Raw genomic sequence first — 19,732 nt, 5'->3', positions numbered from 1 at the left:
GTAGGTCTCGACCTCCCGTTAGCTTCGAGATGGTGGGTGTCAGATCTCCGAAAACGTCGGAGCACTTTTGCAAATATGTGATGTCTTGTAAACTGAGCAGGTATCTGACGTTTACACAACTACATTCACGCCTCAAAATATCTTAAAAGTGTGTTTTGTGACCCAGAAAGAGTAATATTACAACTAAGTAGCTGCCGCCATTGTTGGAATTCAACTTTTGCGAGATCCCGAGTTTGTTTTGCGAGATCTCGCAAAAGTTTTGTGAGATCCCGAGTTAGTGTTGCGAGATCTCGCAAAAGTCCGTCTTAATTTTTTTTCTCCCATGTCCCCTGTGGGGCTCCGTACTCTTAAGCTACACTGTGTAATTGTTTTTGTTAATTTTGTTGCATAACATTTTTTTTCCCCTGTCTTTTGAAAACATGACTTATGACACATTCAAGGCCCCAAAAGGCAACAAAATGTCAACATGCTGAGACTGAGCTCAGCTCAGCTTGCATACAGTCATCCTTTAAATAAATGTCCCTCGAGCTCAGCAGATATAAAAGCAAGGACCATTTTTCTACAAGTCACATTTAATACCTGAAATCTGATCTTACTTGAAATAAAATAAAAACCTGAGATTCATGGTTTGAGTCACTTTTGGATCTATGAGTTCTCCCAGGTAAAGTTTTGCTGTGAGAGGACCATGTTTCAGCAACTTTGTATCCGAAATCATGAACATTTACTGCAAATAACACAGGCATGAAACCTTATTTCCCTCTATGAACATCATGCTCATTTTGGAGACTACACATTAGTTGTTAGTCTCCAAAATGAGCATGGTGTTCATAAACCTATCAGGATAAAATTTAATGAGGTCATAGACAATGTTCCCTCTAAGCTGCGCACGTGCGCAATTGAGTACTGCTGGCACGCTCTCTACGCACAGAAAATCTGTGTTGTGCACAAAAAAAATCTAACCTGAATTGAAATTAAAATTAATACTTTAACAATTCTGTTTTGCAGTGTTAGTCAGTGACTGGCTGCTCCCATATGGGATTAGAACGATGCCACCTTATCCCATAGTCCAGCCAATGATGCGATTTACATTCGTATATACGCAGCTAATCAGCGTGGTTGACAGGCTATGACAGCGTCCTTATGTGCCGACACCGGTGTTTTAGCTAGGAAAGCTGCGTGGCTGATGTGGAGTGAAGCCACGTTAATGACAACGTGTACAAGCTGTGAGCAGGACAGACGGAACAATTGACGGAAAAAGTATGGACTTGATTTTCTTCCTGAATACTGTCGTTGTTTATATTTACTGCAGGAATAAACGGTAAAAACGGCGTTTTATAAGAAAAAAGGCTCGAAAGCACTCTCCGCATGTGAGCAAAAACTCCACCCCCCTCTCCCTTTCCTATTCGTCCAAAAAAGTACTATGTCAACCAATCAAAAAATGATATGGCAACGTGGCATCTAGTTGTTAAGAAACGGGGAGAAGTTTTAGGAGTGACGGCGGTGCTTTGAGATGTGAGAGATTTGAGACGTTTAGCGCAAATCTTGTGTAGTTAGTGTGTAGTGTAGTTTTTGTTGTGTGTGTCAGAACAATGAGGCGACTGCTGAATGTTACAGAAGTTACAGGAGTGATACATCTCCTGTTGTAAGGCTTGCAGGTATCAGGCTTGTGATGTTCTCCTTTATCTCATAGTGGACAGAAATTTTTTTTTGGAGTGGCACAAATAATTTGTGTGGCATCAGATTTGATGCAGAACAGCTGATTGTTCTAAAAATTTGAAATGTTTATTTAAAAAACCGCCTTGGCTGCATTAAAAAAATAGCTGCAAATTTTTTTTTTTAAAGAATTAACTATATAATTAATTGCCCAGCATTGGTCATTATATACTATATTTTGCAGACAGAGAGTTACAGGACTCTCTCCCAGACCACAGACTCATAATACAAGTCAGCGCTTTTTAAAAAAGAAAGAAAGTTGTGCTTTCAAAATTGGAGTTCAAGTTATTTTTACTTCCAATAGTGTTAACATACTACACAGGTCAATGACTAGATTTTTTTTTACATTTTCATTGTAAGTGGGCTAAAGCAGTTAATTAAAAGTAGTCTAACATAAATGTAAATGCTGTAATTTGATTATTTTAATAAACCATGTAACTTGGATGGATTAGATGCCGGCGTGACCACAGTGCACACGTCTGATGTCACTCACAGTGGTCCAAGGGATTGCTCAGGGAGTTTGTGTGTTCGCTCAGACACGTGAAAAATTAGAGGGAACATTGGTCATAGACCAAAAGAACAAAAGTTCAGTTTCCTGCAGGTACTTACAAAAGCAACTAAAGGAGTCGCCCCCTGCTGGCAATTAGAAAAATACAGGTTTAAATGAGTTCCCCTTTGGCTTCACATTTCAAATCTGGAAGCTACTCATCTTTTACATGCAGTCTTTGTGTGTGCCCATACACCAGGAAACAGATTCTCAAAATTATTGATGTTTTAATAAAACAATTTCAGTTTACAATTCAAATGCATCAAAAACATTTAAATAACAGAAAACAAGGACAATATCTTAAGACAATTTCAGCAGTTCTATATTTATATTTGCTAAGTTTATCAATTAAAGAAATAATATTTAATAGGATCCTCCACTTTGTGTCTGGGTGAGTAGTGCTTTACAGATGGTGGGAATCACTTTATTAGTATCTTTATCATTTGCTGCAATTCTTCATTGGATTTTCCTGCAGCTGCTCCCATGTCTGTGTCAGAGTTTTGTTCCTTTCCTCCACAGACTGTGCTCTTCACATGAAAATGCAGGAAAAACACAATGCTGCTTTATCATTCTCATACACTTACTTTACTCATACAAGTCATTTGTGGAGTTCAAGAGCAGTCTGCATACAGTACAAAAACAATGCTAACCTTTTCTGAAGGTAGAGATTGCAGGTTTCCTTTAAGGTGTTGTAGCTCAGAGTTTGCTGCTGTCGTGTGGACTCAGGATATGAAACAACGTGCTGCTTAAAGATGTCAGACTCTGCAAAACGGAAGACGAAAAGCTGGCTCTGGCTCCTTTCTTCAGATGTAACACTGCAGCTGGTGTCCTGGTCACCTGGATGAGAAATAAAAAAAAAACTTTATTTACAGTATTGTTCTAACATTAATCCAGGAACATGCTGTTATCATAAAATGGTGTTTGGGTTTACCTCGTATGAACAGACTCTGCTGTTTGGAGTTCAGCGCATAAATTGGACTGTGGGGAGTCGTAATGAGATGAGTTGTGGGAGGAGTCAGGAAGCACACAGTGGTGTTGTTGATGACATCTTGGATGGACATTTTTCCACTCCTTTGCATTACAAGTGACTCACAGAGGCAGGAGAAATGAGACAGTAAGATAAGAACTTAAAGTCATTAAAGGGAACCTATTGTGTTGATTTCCTAGTGCTTACTTCTATTTTTGAACCCTACTCCAGTAGCTCTGCATGACTTGCAGTTCAAAATAACCCATTTATCTTATACTAGGTCCACTGAACCTTTACATCATAAAGGTCCAATGGTGCATTTAGTCAGGGGCGTAATTTCCAGGGGGGTTATGACCCCCCTAATAATCAGACCCAGCCAATATAACCCTCCCAATAAAATTATGAATGATCTTGCATAAATAGGCTGTTGATTTTCTTTACTCATTTCAGTTATTACCAGCAAAATAGTTGCATGTTTAATCATCTGGGAATTTACCCAGATTTATTTATTTATTTAGACAGAGATCTTGACACCCCCCAATGTTCAGCACAAAATTATGCCCATGCATTTAGTGCAGTCTCAAGCCTGAGCTTTTGTCTCACAAGGGTTATTTGCCCATACACTGACCTCATTATAAGTATTATGGCAATCCATTGTATATTTTTATCAACAGCTTGAGTATTCCTACCAATCCCTGCAGGAACAGTACTGACGCAGTGACAGTTGGGAGGTCCTTGCTGTCCTTTGGCCTGAACAGACACATAAAGTGATGTGTAAACATTTAATCTAATACAATGCCACGCTACCACGCATGTAAAACTCAGACAACCTTTCAGAGAGCTGCTTTGTGCTGGGTTTTGTCCCCCGTCCAGTTGTGACGGTTTGAATTGCTCCACTTTTACACAATATCAAAAGATGGACTTTTTCAGCAGTAAAAATCTGGAAGTCATCATCAGTCACAGGGCAGCAATCCACAAACTGTACCCTGAATAAGGCGCTGTTTGCTTCTGGCATTAAAACGAGAGACAATGGAGCCCCTGGAAATAAAAACAAAGAGGAATAAACAGGCTAAAATTAGTTTAGAATAGAAATAAATAAAAAGCTTTAAGACTTTTAGCCTCATAGATATTACATCAGAGACTGTGTATTTGTCTGCTATCTGACTCCTGCTAATTAGTGTTTTCAGTCATGTTTTTGTTGGAGAATAAATATATCTGTCAGCTTACTGAGAACGTGATTATTAGCTGAACTGTGTTGTCATGTGCACAGCTGGATGCGTGTTTAACTGTGGAAGCACTTAATAATACTGACACTGTTGTGTCAGTATTATTAAGTGTCAGTAAGGGAGACAAAAGGATGTCTGCCTTTTCTGTCCATGTGTTTGCAGAGACACAGAATAGAAGAAAATGGATATTCTGTGAGGAAACCAATCATTGCTTTTCATCTAACTTCCTGAGAACATCTGATTTTTTTGTATAAGAACTTTAGAATATATTAAAAAAAAGCCCTGCCAATTTACAGGCCCCTTTAAATAAACATGCGTGGGTAAAACTTTGGTGGCTTTTGATTTATTTATTTATTTTTTAGTAGTTTTGAGTCCTCATATCTAACTAAAGTACAAGACGATTTTAAACTCATTCCTGAGTGTCATGAGCTAGAGACAAAATCTTTTTTTTCTTCAGCATATTACTCATATTCTCATTCATTTTACTTTAAACATCAAGATCATGGGATATACCATAGTTTCAACAACGGCAGCAATTTAATATTGAGGTAGAGAAACAGGAAAAAGAATTGGTACCCTGATAATTTACTGGAGAAATCTTCCAAAATTGCATTTGAGTAAACTTTCAGCGGTCATATCACCACTTGGGATAAGTTGCTTGTCAAAGGAACTCATATGAGAAGTCTTGATACAGGGCTCACCTTTAGCATTCATTCCTTCTGGGGGGTCAAAGTGATTTCCTATTCTAGACATTCTAAACATTCTATGAAATGGAGAAGCAAAATAGAATGTGAACTGATGTTCACATGTTCTATTTTCCAGATTTCATTTTAACGGAAAACAAGGATGTCTGCAGAAACTCACTAAACTCCCAATCAAAGAAAGCTATGGAGAATTCAACCATGGTGACATTTTAGAGCTGCCCCGTAGGATTTACTTACCGGATCGCCTGTCCCAGACACACACCAAGGCATCACTGAGCCCAAGAGCGATGTAACGGTTGCATTTACTAACAGCTGAGCAGAGGATTTCCATTGCATTTGGCCACAATACATCTGGCATCGGGTCCACATCTGCATCAAACAGAAGGCCATTCCAAAACGTTAAAATAATCTCACTGGTGTAAAGAAAAGTATGCTGTAATATCAGCACTTTTTAAAGCTTTTGTTCTTAGTATCTAGACTTATCTCTTAATTAATAAAATATCATACTTGGGCTGCTCTTTGGTGGTTTTTTTAGGAAATACTGAAGAAGATTACAGCTGCCACTCCACCACACAGCAACAGCGACAAGTAATCCTAAGAAAAGGTCAGACAGTGAAAATGACATTAACAGGAGCATGGTCTGCATACAGACTTGAATATGTCTTTAATGGATCTCTGACTGTTGAATGCATAACGAATACAATCCAAAGCAGGAGGATACCCTTGTGACTTTCAATCAGTTCATCAATCATACATATAAGGTCAGAAAGACAGAAGGATCATTATTGTGGAAACTTCTAAATGGGTTTGACATATTTAAATTACTGTTAAGCAATTAAGCAATAACACTTAATGCTACAAACCTGGCTGAAACTCTGCTTTGCTGTCACCAGGACCACAGGGCAGAAGAAAGTGCCACGTGCAATGTCTGGAAAAGATTCAGTAACTAATATGTAACAAAAGAGAGATAATTGTTTGCAGACAGACAGATTTCAAATGCTGGAGTACCCAAAGGTGAGTTTTATTTACTCGTTATATTAAGATGTAGAACTAACTCATCTTATGTCTTTAATACTGGATTTGCTGATAATGTAGTGACTGGTTTGATTAGTGATTCTTTGCATTTCTGAATGAGTCTGTTAGTGTCATTCTAGTTTTCTTTAGTTAACCACATGAGGTCTTAGAGGGCAACCACACAGGAAGTGAGGAGCACCAATGTGGCAACTACACACCACTAAAAGTCAACAACATTCGACGACTTCAAACGACTACGAGCAAAATATCTGCTGGCGATGCAAAGTGGGCAGATTTTTTAATTTTGAGGTGAGCGAGCAGGATGACATTTACAAATATAAACAAAATGAGCCTATAATTATTATCTAATACAGACAGACAATCTGCAGAATATCTGTGAACTCCCAATCAAGAAAAGCTTTGGAGAATTCAGCCATGGTGATATTTTAGAGATGCCCCGTAGGATTTATTTTAGACAGACAGACTGACCAAAACAAAACAGAGCAACCAATGAAAGCAGCTTAGCTTTGGAATGCTGATTGTATTGGCATGAACTTTATCACACCTTGGGCTTTCATTCATTTCCTTTCTTTTTCCTTCATCTGTACTGAAGGGCGGCTTCTCCAAACGATGGCTGCTGCTCCTGATTATGTCCAGAGCCAAACAGTGCATCAGAAAGTCTGTTGGCTGCGACGTCTCAGGTGGACTACTGAGTGCCTTCTCTGCCAAAAAGCAGAAACATGAAGGTCAGTTGCTTGGCTGCATTTTTATTTCAATCATAAAAACAAGAGATACAATACATAAAAACTGATAGACCCACATACATCTCTGCATGTTTGGTTAAATTGTAGCACAGTGTAAATGTAATGCTTCTGCTCTAACAGAAAAGTTATACCTGTTGGGATTTTTGGTGGCCTGATTTGAATCATTACAGTAACTGGTGACCATTCAGATGAGTTTGGGTTCTGAGGATTAAAAAAAACAAAAAAACTGTTTATTTAATGTGTGATTCAGTCACATGCAATATATAGTCTCGATCAAAAGACTACTTGCAAAATGGCAAAAAATCATATTCTGCATGGTTGGATCTTAACAAGGTTCCAAATAGAGCTTCAACATGCAACAAGAAGAAATGAGAGTGAGACAAAACATCTTTTTTGAGCATGCAATTTATTGAAAACAATACTTAAACTGAAACAGGCTGTTTTACAACTGATCAAAAGTTTAGGACCACATGCCTTTAAAAGGCCAAATCTGTTAAAAAAAAAAGTGGATTCATTGTCATCCATTGCATACATTTGAAAATCCTAGGTAACTTCCTTATTGCAACCTTCTGCATTCAGAAGGTTTTCAGAAAACCTGACCTCTGACCCTCACATTGAGGTCGAGGTGACTGAGATTCAAACTGAGATTTTTAATACATACACTTATCATATTAATTTGACAGTCCTTGTATCATCTTTCTTGAATTGTCATGTTCACAAAATTTTCAGAAAATTTGACTTCTGACCTTGGCCTTGAGGTCAACGTCATGGATATTTGAACTTGTCTAAGATTTTTAGTAGATATGCCTAAGGTATTAAATATGAAAATCCTAGCTGGGTGTTAATGCTACTTGCCCAGCTGGATGATGACAATACCCCAAGCATTTCAGGTTTAGAGGTAAAATCTAGAAAAACAACCAAAAGGATGGGAAAACCTGAAAAAAAATGATGGTAACATAAGTCTAATATGAAAACAAATGGCATAAAGTACAAAGAGAGACCGGGATGTAACCAGGACTTCAAAATCTTTGGTCTTAGCACTCCTTCCCAGAGTTCGGTACCCAAAACACATTCTTATTTCAGTTTAAACTGTGACTCATTACCTGTGCATTCTCCAACTCTTTCAGCCATGCTGCTGAAGGAAACTGGTAGACCTCAAGCCAAACAGCTCCGCCGCCTGATAGGATACGTAAAATGAATAAAATTTTGCATTTGATTGCAAACTCTGTAACTAAATCCCATCATAAAAACTAAAATAGAAGTTCATACTTACAACTGAGTGATGCAGCTCCATAATTTCCCCCTTCAAACAGTTCAAATGACAAACAAATGCTCCTTTTGTTGATATCTTCCTGTTATTCAAATAATTGATTTGTTTCTTTTTTTTTTAATAATTAAAAACAGAAAAATTCTAAGTGAAAACCACACCCTGTCCCAGTTATATAAGTCATTTAGTAAAATGTGACAATACACACCATAATGTTAGTAACGCAGAGGAGGTGTATCGAGTCTGAATGATGACCAAAGACTCTCGCAACACCTGTAGATGATAGCAATGATGTCAGTATGATGAATAACATTTAATAATATAGAACCTGTTTACACACTTCAAAAAGCATTACTGTCTAAGGCAGTGGTTCACAAAATGTACAATTAAAATGGAGCATTAAATGCACAAAAAGGCATGAATTAAATAACATTTACTACATTAATTACATCAGATGCCCTGATTAACCTAACAGTGGCTCAGACTGACTGCAAGAATAATATTTTTTATGACTTAAAAATGAACAGTTTTTTGGGTGGAGTTAAGTTATGCTAAGATTGTGCCAAGTAACCCAACAAGGCTCTTGGAAACCAAACATCCCTTCTTAGAGAAAATGTGCCTACTGCACAGATTCCTAACCAGAGGCAGCAGCAAAGTCTGATTGTGTGTAAAAGCGGCCAATAAAAAGAATAGTGACAGGAGCCTGTCCTATCTGTCATAGGGTGAGAGGGCGGGGTGCATCTTGGACAGCTTGCCAGGGCATTGCACGGCCAAATGTCAGTGTGCGTTTGCTAATCTATAAACTTCCACCTGTCTGATATATTTTTATGGCAGATAATTGTTATAAACAGCAGAAGCAACCCAAGGAAAGCCTGGTGGACCATAACTCACCCATATCATCAACAGTGCCAAGCAGATACATGGTCTTAGACATACTGGTCATCTGGATAGATGTCATTTCCAGCCTGTCCTGCAGCCACCCTGCAACACGATTCAGAGATGACGCACACCACACAGACAAGCCCCCGGAGTGGCCCAGACAGAGATACCTGCCGTCGTCTGAGCAAGTCAAGCAGTTGGTGTTTCCTGGGAGCTGACAAATGAGGGAAATAAGTATTTATAGAAGCAAGTCTCACCACTAAACACCTTATATCGGCCGCTATTTTGAAACAATAACTTCATGAATTTCATTAATCACAAGTATGTGAAATTGCACGTAGAATCACCAGTGAAATGAAATCTCATAACAAATGCTCAAAAATACTTACTCACACCTGTAAGTTGTATTTCTACAATCTTCCCACAGGTTTCAATTAGGGGTGCAACGATACTCGTATCGATATTGAACCGTTCGATACAGTGCTTTCGGTTCGGTACGCATATGTATCGAACAATACAAAATTTGTAATTTATTTTATCAACTTTCCTTCTGACGATGCTGTCTGTGTTGAGCGCTCAGTGAATCTGCGTTCGACTACTCCGCCTAGGCTGCACTGTGGAGCGCAGATCCACTGAGCGCTCAACACAGACAGCATCGTCAGAAGAGCGCAGGGCAAGCTAGCAAGACAGAAGTTAAGCTCTCCTTGCAACATGGAAAATTGAACCTCCCCCACCCTCATTCAGATCTGGCGTTTGGAAGTATTTTGGTTTTCATGTGACGTATGACCCTGAAGGTAAGCGCGTCATGGACTAAAGTAAAACAGTATGTTGGATGTGCCACGCACTAGTGTGTTAGCGCAGTTAGCTCGTTAATGTGTTGGCCGTCTAGCCCCACGCACGGAGATTTGCCGTGTTGTGGCGTTAACGTCATTTCAACGAGATTAACGCTGACAGCACTAGTGGGAACACAACGAATATGACTGCACATTTACACCGACATCATCCTAGTGCAAAGACAAGAGGAAGCAGACAAAAACAAGCAAGCATGCATGCTACAAACTTTACCCGAGTCATTTAGACAGCCGTTAGCACATGATTCTCCTTATGCGGACCTGATATGTTTAATATTGTGGCGAGCTCAGACAAGGTGGAGACGGAGGTGTCGTTTGGTCTTGCTTCCCGTGAGCTAGCCTGGGAGCACAGCCGTTTATTGACATCTGCAGAAGAACACTGCCGCTAGCTAACTGCTCAGCGGGGCAACAGCACAGCAACAACAACAACACACCGTCGCAGCGAGAGGGCGTCACCCGTCACTATGGCAACATAAACAAAACATAACTGTACAAACAACCCCGAACAGCCCTGACCCGCTACATAGCCCCCAACTAAGGGGTCAGTCGTCCCCGACGACCCCATTACCCCACACAAAGTCCTGCAAATGTCCAGGTGCCTTCTTTTGGCGCACCGGCCGGTCACGACCGGCGGGGGAAAATTCACTCGGGTCAGAACATGGGGTGCCACCATCATCCCACTTCTGACACCAATGTGGCGAGCTCAGACAAGGAGGAGACGGAGGTGTTGTTTGGTCTTGCTTCCCGTGAGCTAGCCAGGGAGCACAGCCGTTTATTGACATCTGCAGAAGAACGCTGCCGCTAGCTAACTGCTCAGCGCGGCAACAGCACAGCAACAACAACAACACATAGGGCGCCCTCTGACCCCGGAAGGACACACCGTCGCAGCGAGAGGGCGTCACCCGTCACTATGGCAACATAAACAAAACATAACTGTACAAACAACCCCGAACAGCCCTGACCCGCTACATTGCCCCCAACTAAGGGGTCAGTCGTCCCCGACGACCCCATTACCCCACACAAAGTCCTGCAAATGTCCAGGTGCCTTCTTTTGGCGCACCGGCCGGTCACGACCGGCGGGGGAAAAGTCACTCGGGTCAGAACATGGAGTGCCACCATCATCCCACTTCTGACACCAATGTGGCGAGCTCAGACAAGGAGGAGACGGGGGTGTCGTTTGGTCTTGCTTCCCGTGAGCTAGCCAGGGAGCACAGCCGTTTATTGACATCTGCAGAAGAACGCTGCCGCTAGCTAACTGCTCAGCGCGGCAACCGCACAGCAACAACACACAGGGCGCCCCAGAGTAGAGGGGGACTGGGAAGATGGCGGAGTGAGCGGTTCAACTTGAGTGGGCTCCGAGGCTTTTCCTGAAAAGAACCTCCTTTATGTCTTGACCGCAATCAAGTTAACCGGAATTAGAAGCAGACTAGTTATACTTCATCTCAAAAACTTCCTCCCTGTGTTTCTCTCCGTCATTCTCGGCCACCTTCTCCGAAGCGGCGAAATGGCTAACATTAACAAAGATCATGGCTACCACCTAGCGGCTCTTCGACAGGCGTGCGACGAAGAAGATATTGAATGGATGGAACAGCAGCACGACTTATCACAAGACAGACCGCAAGCTGATCGTCACCACACACCAGTTAAAAGTCCAAATCCTAAAAAAATGAAGGCTAACGAATCGCAGACGCAAAACGAAGTTTCAAACACAGTTCTCCTCAATGCTATCCAAAAACTGGTATGTAAATTTGACACCCAAAGTGAACATTTAAAGAATTATGAATTCCAGTTGCAAGAAAACACCGACGCTGTAAGAAAAGTAAAGGAGTCCGTGGATGCTAATACGGAAGCTGTTAAATCTGTGGTGGAAGATGTGAAACGTATTAAAACGCAGATGGCGACGCTGAAAAAAGAGAACGAGGCTCTTCGTGAAATGTGTCTGGAGCATGCTAGATACAAACGGAGATGGTCTTTGCTGCTAACTGGCGTTCCTGAGAAGGAGGGGGAGAACACGAGAGAAGAAATAATCAGAATTCTGACCAAGATAATTCCTGCGAACGCCGAGCAGCTGTACAACACAGTGGATACAGTGCACCGGCTGGGTCAGAAGGGACGAGTTGGTGACAAACCCAGGCTGATTGTCATACAGTTTGCCATGAGAACTGTTCGAGACCTAGTGTGGAAGATGTCCAAGGAGGCGAAGCTCTGCAAGGAGATGAAGATTCGGTTTAGAGAGGACTTTTGTAAGGAAGACAGAGAAGCCCGCAAACGTCTGTGGCCGAGGGTGGAGGAGGCAAGGAGCAGAGGGCTCAAAGCTTTCCTGAAGGACGGATATGCTGTCATCGATGGTCGTCAAATCAAAGAATGAAAGAACTTTATAACGACCTAGATAAGAAGGTATAACTGTTCAACTAAATTTAAGCCGGTAACTTGCTCAATGGTCCCTGACTTTGACTGGGTCTATTAGTTAATAGGAGGTAAAATGTTCCATTGCCTTACTCTAGTTATTACAGCACTTTCAAGCTATATTCAATGGTTCTTTCAATATTTTCTTTAAATGTTCGAGGTTTAAGAAGTAACATAAAGCGTAAAGCGATTTTTCTTTTTTGTAAGGAACAGCCTAACACGAATTGTTTTTTATTTCAAGAGACACACAGTAGTAAAGATGATCATATATTTTGGAGAAAGCAGTGGGGAAGCGGTGATATTTATTTATCTCATGGTACCTCTCATTCAGCAGGAGTGGCTATTTTTCTACATCGTTTTAATGGAAGAGTTCTTGATCATAAAGGTGATGAGGAAGGTCATTGGTTAATGGTTAACATGGAGTTGGATGATACTAAGTACATTTTAGTAAATGTTTATGGGTTCAACAATAGAGCTAAAAACAGGAAATTGATTTCTGATTTGAAAAAAATGATAGAAGAATGGAAGATCATCTATTCAACTGAAAAAGTCGTTGTTGCAGGTGACTTTAATATGGTACCAGATGAAAAACTGGATAGATTTCCAACTAAATATAACTCTTCTCATTTTAACCAAATATTAATGGATTTCTCCTGCACCCTCAACCTAATCGATATCTGGCGTAACTTAAACCCAGAAAAACTGCAATACACCTGGAATAATTCTGAGCGCTCTCAATGCTCAAGACTGGATTATTGCTTAATAACTGGTAGTCTCTTCCCCCTATCATCCAACTGTAAGATTCTTCACTCCCCTGTTACTGACCATTGTGCCATAACACTTTCAATCTCCCCGGATAATAGATTATCAGAACCGAAGAATTCTCACTGGAAGTTTAACAGTAACCTCTTACGAAGCTCGTCTTTTTGTATAAAAATTAAATCATTGATAGGAGAGGTAAAAGCAATGGAGGATTTTTCTTCTACTAGTAAATGGGAATGGTTGAAGTTTAATGTCAGAAAAATTGCTAGTGAAGAAGGAAAATTAATGGCTAATAAAAGGAGACAGAAACAGGCTGAAATTACTGCACAAATAAGTTCATTGTGCAATTTATCACATCTGACAGAGGAAAACTCTATAGAACTAAACCAGTTGCAGTACAAACTAGATGAACTTTATATAGACAAAGCAAAAGGTGCCTTCATTCGCTCAAGGGCTAAATGGATTGAGGAGGGGGAAAAGAATTCTTCTTATTTCTTTAACCTGGAGAAAACTAGACAAACAAAAAAAACTATAATGAAGTTACAAATTAATAATACCCTGACTGAAGACCAACAGACTATAAACAACTATATCACAGAGTTCTATTCAGCCCTCTACACTACAAATTATTCCAGTTCGGAGACTAATTCTTTTTTTAGCTCTATCCATGGAAAAATTCCTCAAATTGACTCACACTTTAAAAATCTCAATGAGTCTGAAATCACTTTAGCTGAATTGGATGCTGCTGTTTCCCAAATGGCGAATGGTAAATCACCAGGTCCCGACGGAATCACGATTGAATTTTACAGATATTTCTGGAATGACATTAAAGATCTATTACTAGAGGTATTTAATGAATGTATAAATGATCAGATGCTATCTCCAACTATGAAACGAGGAATAATTTCTTTACTTCCTAAACCAAACAAGGACCCTATCCTTTTAGATAACTGGAGACCTATCACACTTCTTTGCTGTGACTACAAATTATTAGCTCATGTCTATGCCAACAGATTAAAAACAGGAATAACTCAAATAATAGATGAGACACAGTCAGCCTTTATAAAAGGGCGTCATATCCATAATCATACCCGTTTAGTATTAGATATGTTGGATTACAATCATTTAATTCCTCATGATAGCCTTATTTTATTTCTTGATTTCTTTAAAGCTTTTGATTCTTTGGAGCATAATTTTTTATTTAAAGCTCTGGAGGCTGTGGGTTTTGGTCCCAGATTTGTTAGTGTAATGAAAATGTTGTACAGAGATATAACAAGTAGTATTGCACTCAATCAGGGGTTTTCTAATAGTTTTAAAATTCATCGTGGCATTCGGCAGGGATGCCCTATTAGCCCGTTATTGTTTATTGTTGCAGCAGAAATGCTTGCCATTTATATCAAACTCTCTTCAGATCTGGAAGGCATAAACATTCTTGATAAAGAATTTAAAATTAGTCAATTTGCTGATGACACTGCCTTATTTCTAAGGAATGTAAATATGGTCTCTACTGCAATTAATAAAATCCTTTCATTCTCAAAAGCATCCGGCTTAACACTAAACCTTAAAAAATGTGAAATCTTAGCTGTACACAACTGTAATCAAAATACTATTAACAATATACCAGTAAAAGAGGAGGTAAAATACCTTGGTTTAATAATCAGTAAAAATACTAATGATCGAGAGAATAATAACATAACTCCTAGATTAAATGTAGTTAAAAAAATATTTAATCATTGGTTAACACGTGATTTATCCATATTAGGTCGTATCTTACTGTCTAAAGCAGAAGGACTTTCAAGACTCATATACCCCTGTTATTCAATTTTTACATCTCCTAAAATGATTAAACTGTCCAATTCTATTATATTCAGCTTTATCTGGAAGAATAAAACACATTATATACGCAAATCACAATTAGTTAAAGACTATGAAAATGGGGGCTTGAAAGCTTTAGACTTTGAATCTATTATTGCTGCATTCAGGCTCAGATGGATAAAAGACTGCATTTCCTGTCCTCAATCTATGTGGTACCATATTCCAAACAAACTCTTTAATAAGGTCGGGGGGTTAGATTTTTTGCTCAGATGTGATTATGAAATATCTAAGCTTCCTCTTAAGTTGTCTAGTTTCTATAAGCAAGCTTTGAATTTTGGGAAACTAATTTTCACCCACAATTTTTCACCTCACAATTCTGTGTTGTGGAATAATAGGGTTATAGTCATCAATAAGAAGTCCTTATTTAAATCAGACTGGTATGATAACGGTGTATGTTTTGTTGTTGATCTGCTTGATAGAAATGGAAACTTGCTATCTTATGAAGAATTTATTGATAAGTATAAAATAGTGATTTCATTTAATAATTATAATAAGGTTTGTAAAGCGATACCCACACCGTTGTTAAATCTTATCGTAAATACTTTAAAGTATTCATTAATAAGAACATGCTTACCTTCACTGACGATAGGTAATACCTCAATAAAGGACAAACAATTTAATAATAAGTTCATCTCTAATACCTTTAAGCAAATAGTATTCTGCAACTACAATGTCAATGTCAGACATGACCTTGATAGCATATTGAAAGACAAGTCATTTTCTTTTTACTTAAAATACCCACTTGCGCCTAAAATGAAAGAAACACACTTCAGAATCATATCAGGCATTTATCCAGTTGGAGAATTCCTGCATAAAAGGTTTAATTTTGAGGCCGACTCTTGTGCTTTCTGTTCTTCCGATCCAGAAACACTAGAGCATCTATTTTTCACTTGTCAGTATGTTAATGCTTTCTGGTTTGAAATACACTGTTGGGTTTCACTCAGAATTTCCAATGTACCTGCCTTCACATCTAAGGATATTCTTTACTTTATGGACAATCTGGATTCTGAAATCTCAGATGTTGTCAATTTTGTAATAGTGCTATGTAAGTTTTTCATTCATTTATGTAAGTGGAAGAATGCCTCTCCTATGTTTACAGTCTTCTTGAATTACTTTTGTCAATACTTTAAGTCACTTAAGCTTATTTCAAATATGAACAAAAAAACTGCTGTACTATACTGTAAAATCAAAAAATACTTGCTCTTCTAATTTTCTTGCCTGTGTCAAAAGGTCTATGTTCCTTATTTCTTTACTCTAGAAACTTTTATTTTCTCCCTGTAAAGTTATGATGACTTGCTTCACCATCTTTATAATGTAAATTGTTACAATTCTGGTCTGTTTCCTTGACTTGTTTTGTATATGGAAATTTGTTTCAATAAAAAAAAAACAAAAAAAAAAAAAACACACAGGGCGCCCTCTGCCCCCGGAAGGACACACCGTCGCAGCGAGAGGGCGTCACCCGTCACTATGGCAACATAAACAAAACATAACTGTACAAACAGAACCCCGAACAGCCCTGACCCGCTACAATATGCTGCTGAGAATATAGCCCAGAAGAAGCATATAGTATAGCTTTTATTTTGGAAAGAGCCATTTCTCTGTAATAAACTCTCTTTTCCAAAGATGAGTGATTCCTCAATCAGATTTATTTTTTAAATTACTTTTGTTTCAGCAACATTAAATTTAAAAACTGTACTTCTGAGTTAAAATATATATTTATAATTTTAATAAATGACAAATTAAAAAGGCATGAACATTTTTTTGTATCGAAAAAATATCGAACCGTGACACCAAAGTATCGAACTGAACCGAACCGTGAATTTTGTGTATTGTTGCACCCCTAGTTTCAATTCATAATTCTTCAAATAACACATTTCTAAATTAGAATGAGTATGAAAACATCTACATTTTGTTTAACGAAACTGTTATTTTTATTTGACAACCTTTGTTTTCTTCATTGTAAAAAAATGGAATAGCTCTGTTTGCTGGTTCAGAGTCGACTGGATATATTTCATACTGGTCTACACAAAAATCAAGTTCTCACTTTGGCCAAGTGCCAACAGATGCCACGATGCTACATGGATATAAAAATGTGAGAAAACATCAGATTATGAGCTTTCAAAATGTCTTATTGACAGTTTTCACAAAGTAAATCATGTTCTATTATTGGTTTGTTAAATACATATTTCTTTGGTTTAGGAATCAAATGCATGGTGTCCAAATGAGTGGACATGTTTGTAACTCCCTGAAAAATGAGTTCATGAACAAAATTTCAATTGCATTTTTGGGTTGTTTTTCTTTTTGTGCTTAAAGAGGAATAAAAATCTAAGGACAAAATCGTGACTGAGGCCCTCATAATTAATGCATGAGATAGTTAAACTTAAAACTTTACATGTCAAGATCTTTGTACCTGCATCATACCAGTAAGTTCCAAAGTAGGTGTCTCATCCCTGGATGTCTTTGCGTTATGGGCTGATTCCATTTCTTTTCTTGTGATGAAGAATAAACCTGGAGAGAGAATCGAGAGCTCTCATGTCGTCTTTGTTTACCTCCACAACAGAAATTTTTTTTTTTTTAGAAAGAAATAGATGTCTGTGAAATAAGACAACACAGACTCACTGCTTTAACTATATATAGATTTTACTCATCTGCCCCTTTATTAGCTAGAAAAAGCCCTGAAGTTAATTCAGTATAAAGTATTCCAAAAACATGTAGAATATGGTCGTTACTATGCAGGAACTGAAATAGCCTTAAATGTCACAGTGGAAAAAGCTGATACTATTTATATGCCGCTGAAAGTATTTATTGGAAATAAATAAAATAACAAAATGAATCAGATTAGCCCTTTTCGTAACACTTGATGTCGTTCACTAAATACTTTAGAGCATAGAGTTTACAACTTTACACACAGACTGATTTCATACGGCCTAGATGTGGCTGAAAAAGAGTTCAGTGAGGTCACTGGTTAGCAGTGTTGGGCAAGTTACTTTGAAAAGTAATTAATTATAGTTACTAGTTACTTCTTCAAAAAAGTAACTGAGTTAGTAACTGAGTTACAATTTTCTAAAAGTAATTAATTACTTGAAAAGTAACTATTGCGTTACTTTAAAAAACAAAAACAAAAAAACGTTTAACCCTGTGGGGTCCAGGTTGTAACTGCAGCCATTTTTAACTACTTTTGATGTTTTCTCTAAATTTTACCTTTAAAAACTATTTACCTTTCCTTGTTTGGTATCTTCCTTTTCAGCACAACCTCACGTGTCTGAATTTACAGTTATGTTTTCATTTTGACATACTGTATTAACACAATGATCTAAAATCACACAAAAAACATAAAATCAGAGTAGAAAAAGTTATATTTTTTACTGTAACAACCACAAACATGTATAATGAATCATATTTCATAACTTTAAATGCAAATATAAATGGTCAATTTTAAAATCCTATGCACAAGTTTTGCAAACAATAAAGTTATTTGCATCTATTTACCTTTTACCTTGATTTTCTAAATAACCATTTCAAACTATTTACAGAACAATCAGCTGTTCATTTTTCAATAAGATGCCACACAAAAATAATTTCTGTCCACTATAAAGGAGAACATCACAGCCTAAATCCTGTAGGTCTGACAGCAGCAGGTGTATCACTCCTTTTTCTATCTGGAGACAGCAGTCACCTCGTTGTTCTGACACACAACACAAAACTATCCACAACACTACACTCCCATCACTGCTGGTTAGCCTGGAGGCTAACAATGAGCTGACACCACAGATAAAAAATCGTCATATAAAGCTGTTTAACTCAGGACAAAAAAGGGGCAGCTTGTAAAACAACTATTAGATCACAAACAAAAGTATTTTAGTGTAAGTGTAATTTTAGACCAGAGTGGAAAAGCACTGAAAATGGATATGTTGGTCTTACCTCAGCTTTGTGAACTCTGAACGGGCTTGATGTTTCACGGTCGCTATGACAACCGACTGGCTCCACCCCGACCGCGGTATAAAGCTGCTTTGTGTCAGGAGGAGCTACACACCGGCGTGGATGCTACAGAAGAACGGTCACAGTGAGATCTGCAGCCCTGCGATCTAATCTATGTCTGAAGAAAGTGCATGTTCTACTCTTGTGATAAATGACTGATAAAATATTATTCTTATGTGCACTTTCTGTAAAGCAGAAGGTATATTTTTTTTATATTTGGTAGCACTTTTTTAATAATTTCACACTATTAAGCATTATTAAAGTATTGGTAAGGTATTATAGAGTACTTAATTTAGCATTTATAGACATTGCCCTGCTTTAGTATGCCATTTATAAATATAGATATTTTATTATGACTATGATTACGATTGTTACTGTGATAGCTCTACATGATGTAACAGTAACAGATGGAGAGACATACCTGTATTTATAAATGACATACTGAGGAGGACTCTCTCTTTCTCATTTATCTTTGAATGTTATTCCATGTGGTTTAAGGGTTTCTGTTTCTCAAAATCATACTTTACTTATAGCATATGCATATTTATCTGTTCCCACTCTCCTGTTAGACGAGTGGACCAATCTTTGCCTACTGCAAGTGCCAACATCTGTATGATGTATAGAAAAATTTTACACACATTAAAGACACTTTTTTGCACTAAGCAGCAACCTCTGCAGCTAAAAATTCAAACCAATTATAATACCAACGAGTGCAGTTTCTCTGGTGGTCGCTCCCAATTTTATTTATATAACACAAAATCACAGCAGCAGTCATAAAC

The 19,732-nt window shown here is 38.2% G+C and overlaps 1 protein-coding gene across 6 annotated transcripts; it reads right to left on the bottom strand.

Annotated features, from left to right (window-relative positions):
• Positions 1–1,738: 1,738 nt before the first annotated feature.
• On the bottom strand, positions 1,739–18,942 carry wdr93 (WD repeat domain 93). 6 transcript variants are annotated; one of them, XM_080885197.1, is made up of 17 exons: positions 18,897–18,932; positions 18,194–18,288; positions 17,397–17,483; positions 9,094–9,295; positions 8,411–8,475; positions 8,209–8,287; positions 8,039–8,112; positions 7,067–7,136; positions 6,737–6,893; positions 6,021–6,085; positions 5,665–5,751; positions 5,395–5,526; positions 4,058–4,265; positions 3,917–3,977; positions 3,192–3,348; positions 2,911–3,097; positions 1,740–2,787 (listed from the first exon to the last, which is right to left on the bottom strand). In XM_080885197.1, exons 3-17 carry the CDS (start codon positions 17,421–17,423, stop codon positions 2,700–2,702), a joined length of 1,659 nt encoding a protein of 552 aa, XP_080741323.1. In that variant the 5' UTR covers positions 17,424–17,483; positions 18,194–18,288; positions 18,897–18,932; the 3' UTR covers positions 1,740–2,699. The 6 variants fall into 6 exon arrangements, with proteins under 6 accessions (XP_080741322.1, XP_080741323.1, XP_080741324.1 ...); XM_080885195.1 differs by having other exon boundaries at positions 1,741–2,787; positions 17,386–17,483; positions 18,897–18,942; XM_080885196.1 differs by lacking the exon at positions 18,194–18,288 and having other exon boundaries at positions 1,739–2,787; positions 18,897–18,934.
• Positions 18,943–19,732: the final 790 nt, after the last annotated feature.

The sequence above is a fragment of the Rhamphochromis sp. 'chilingali' genome (genome assembly GCF_963969265.1).
Source record: "Rhamphochromis sp. 'chilingali' genome assembly, chromosome: 6".
Classification (NCBI taxonomy): domain Eukaryota; kingdom Metazoa; phylum Chordata; class Actinopteri; order Cichliformes; family Cichlidae; genus Rhamphochromis; species Rhamphochromis sp. 'chilingali'.
The sequence above is the reverse complement of the archived record's forward strand: the minus strand, read 5'-3'. Positions and strand labels throughout refer to the sequence as shown.

Coding starts and splice junctions, on each gene's coding strand:
- wdr93 (XM_080885195.1), bottom strand. CDS start 17,457: ATGGAATCAGCCCATAACGCAAAGACATCCAGGGATGAGACACCTACT. Junction 9,296..17,385: donor AACTTACTGGTATGATGCAG/GTACAAAGATCT, acceptor CTCATTTGTCAG/CTCCCAGGAAACACCAACTG. Junction 3,349..3,916: donor TACTGTTCCTGCAGGGATTG/GTAGGAATACTC, acceptor TGCCTCTGTGAG/TCACTTGTAATGCAAAGGAG.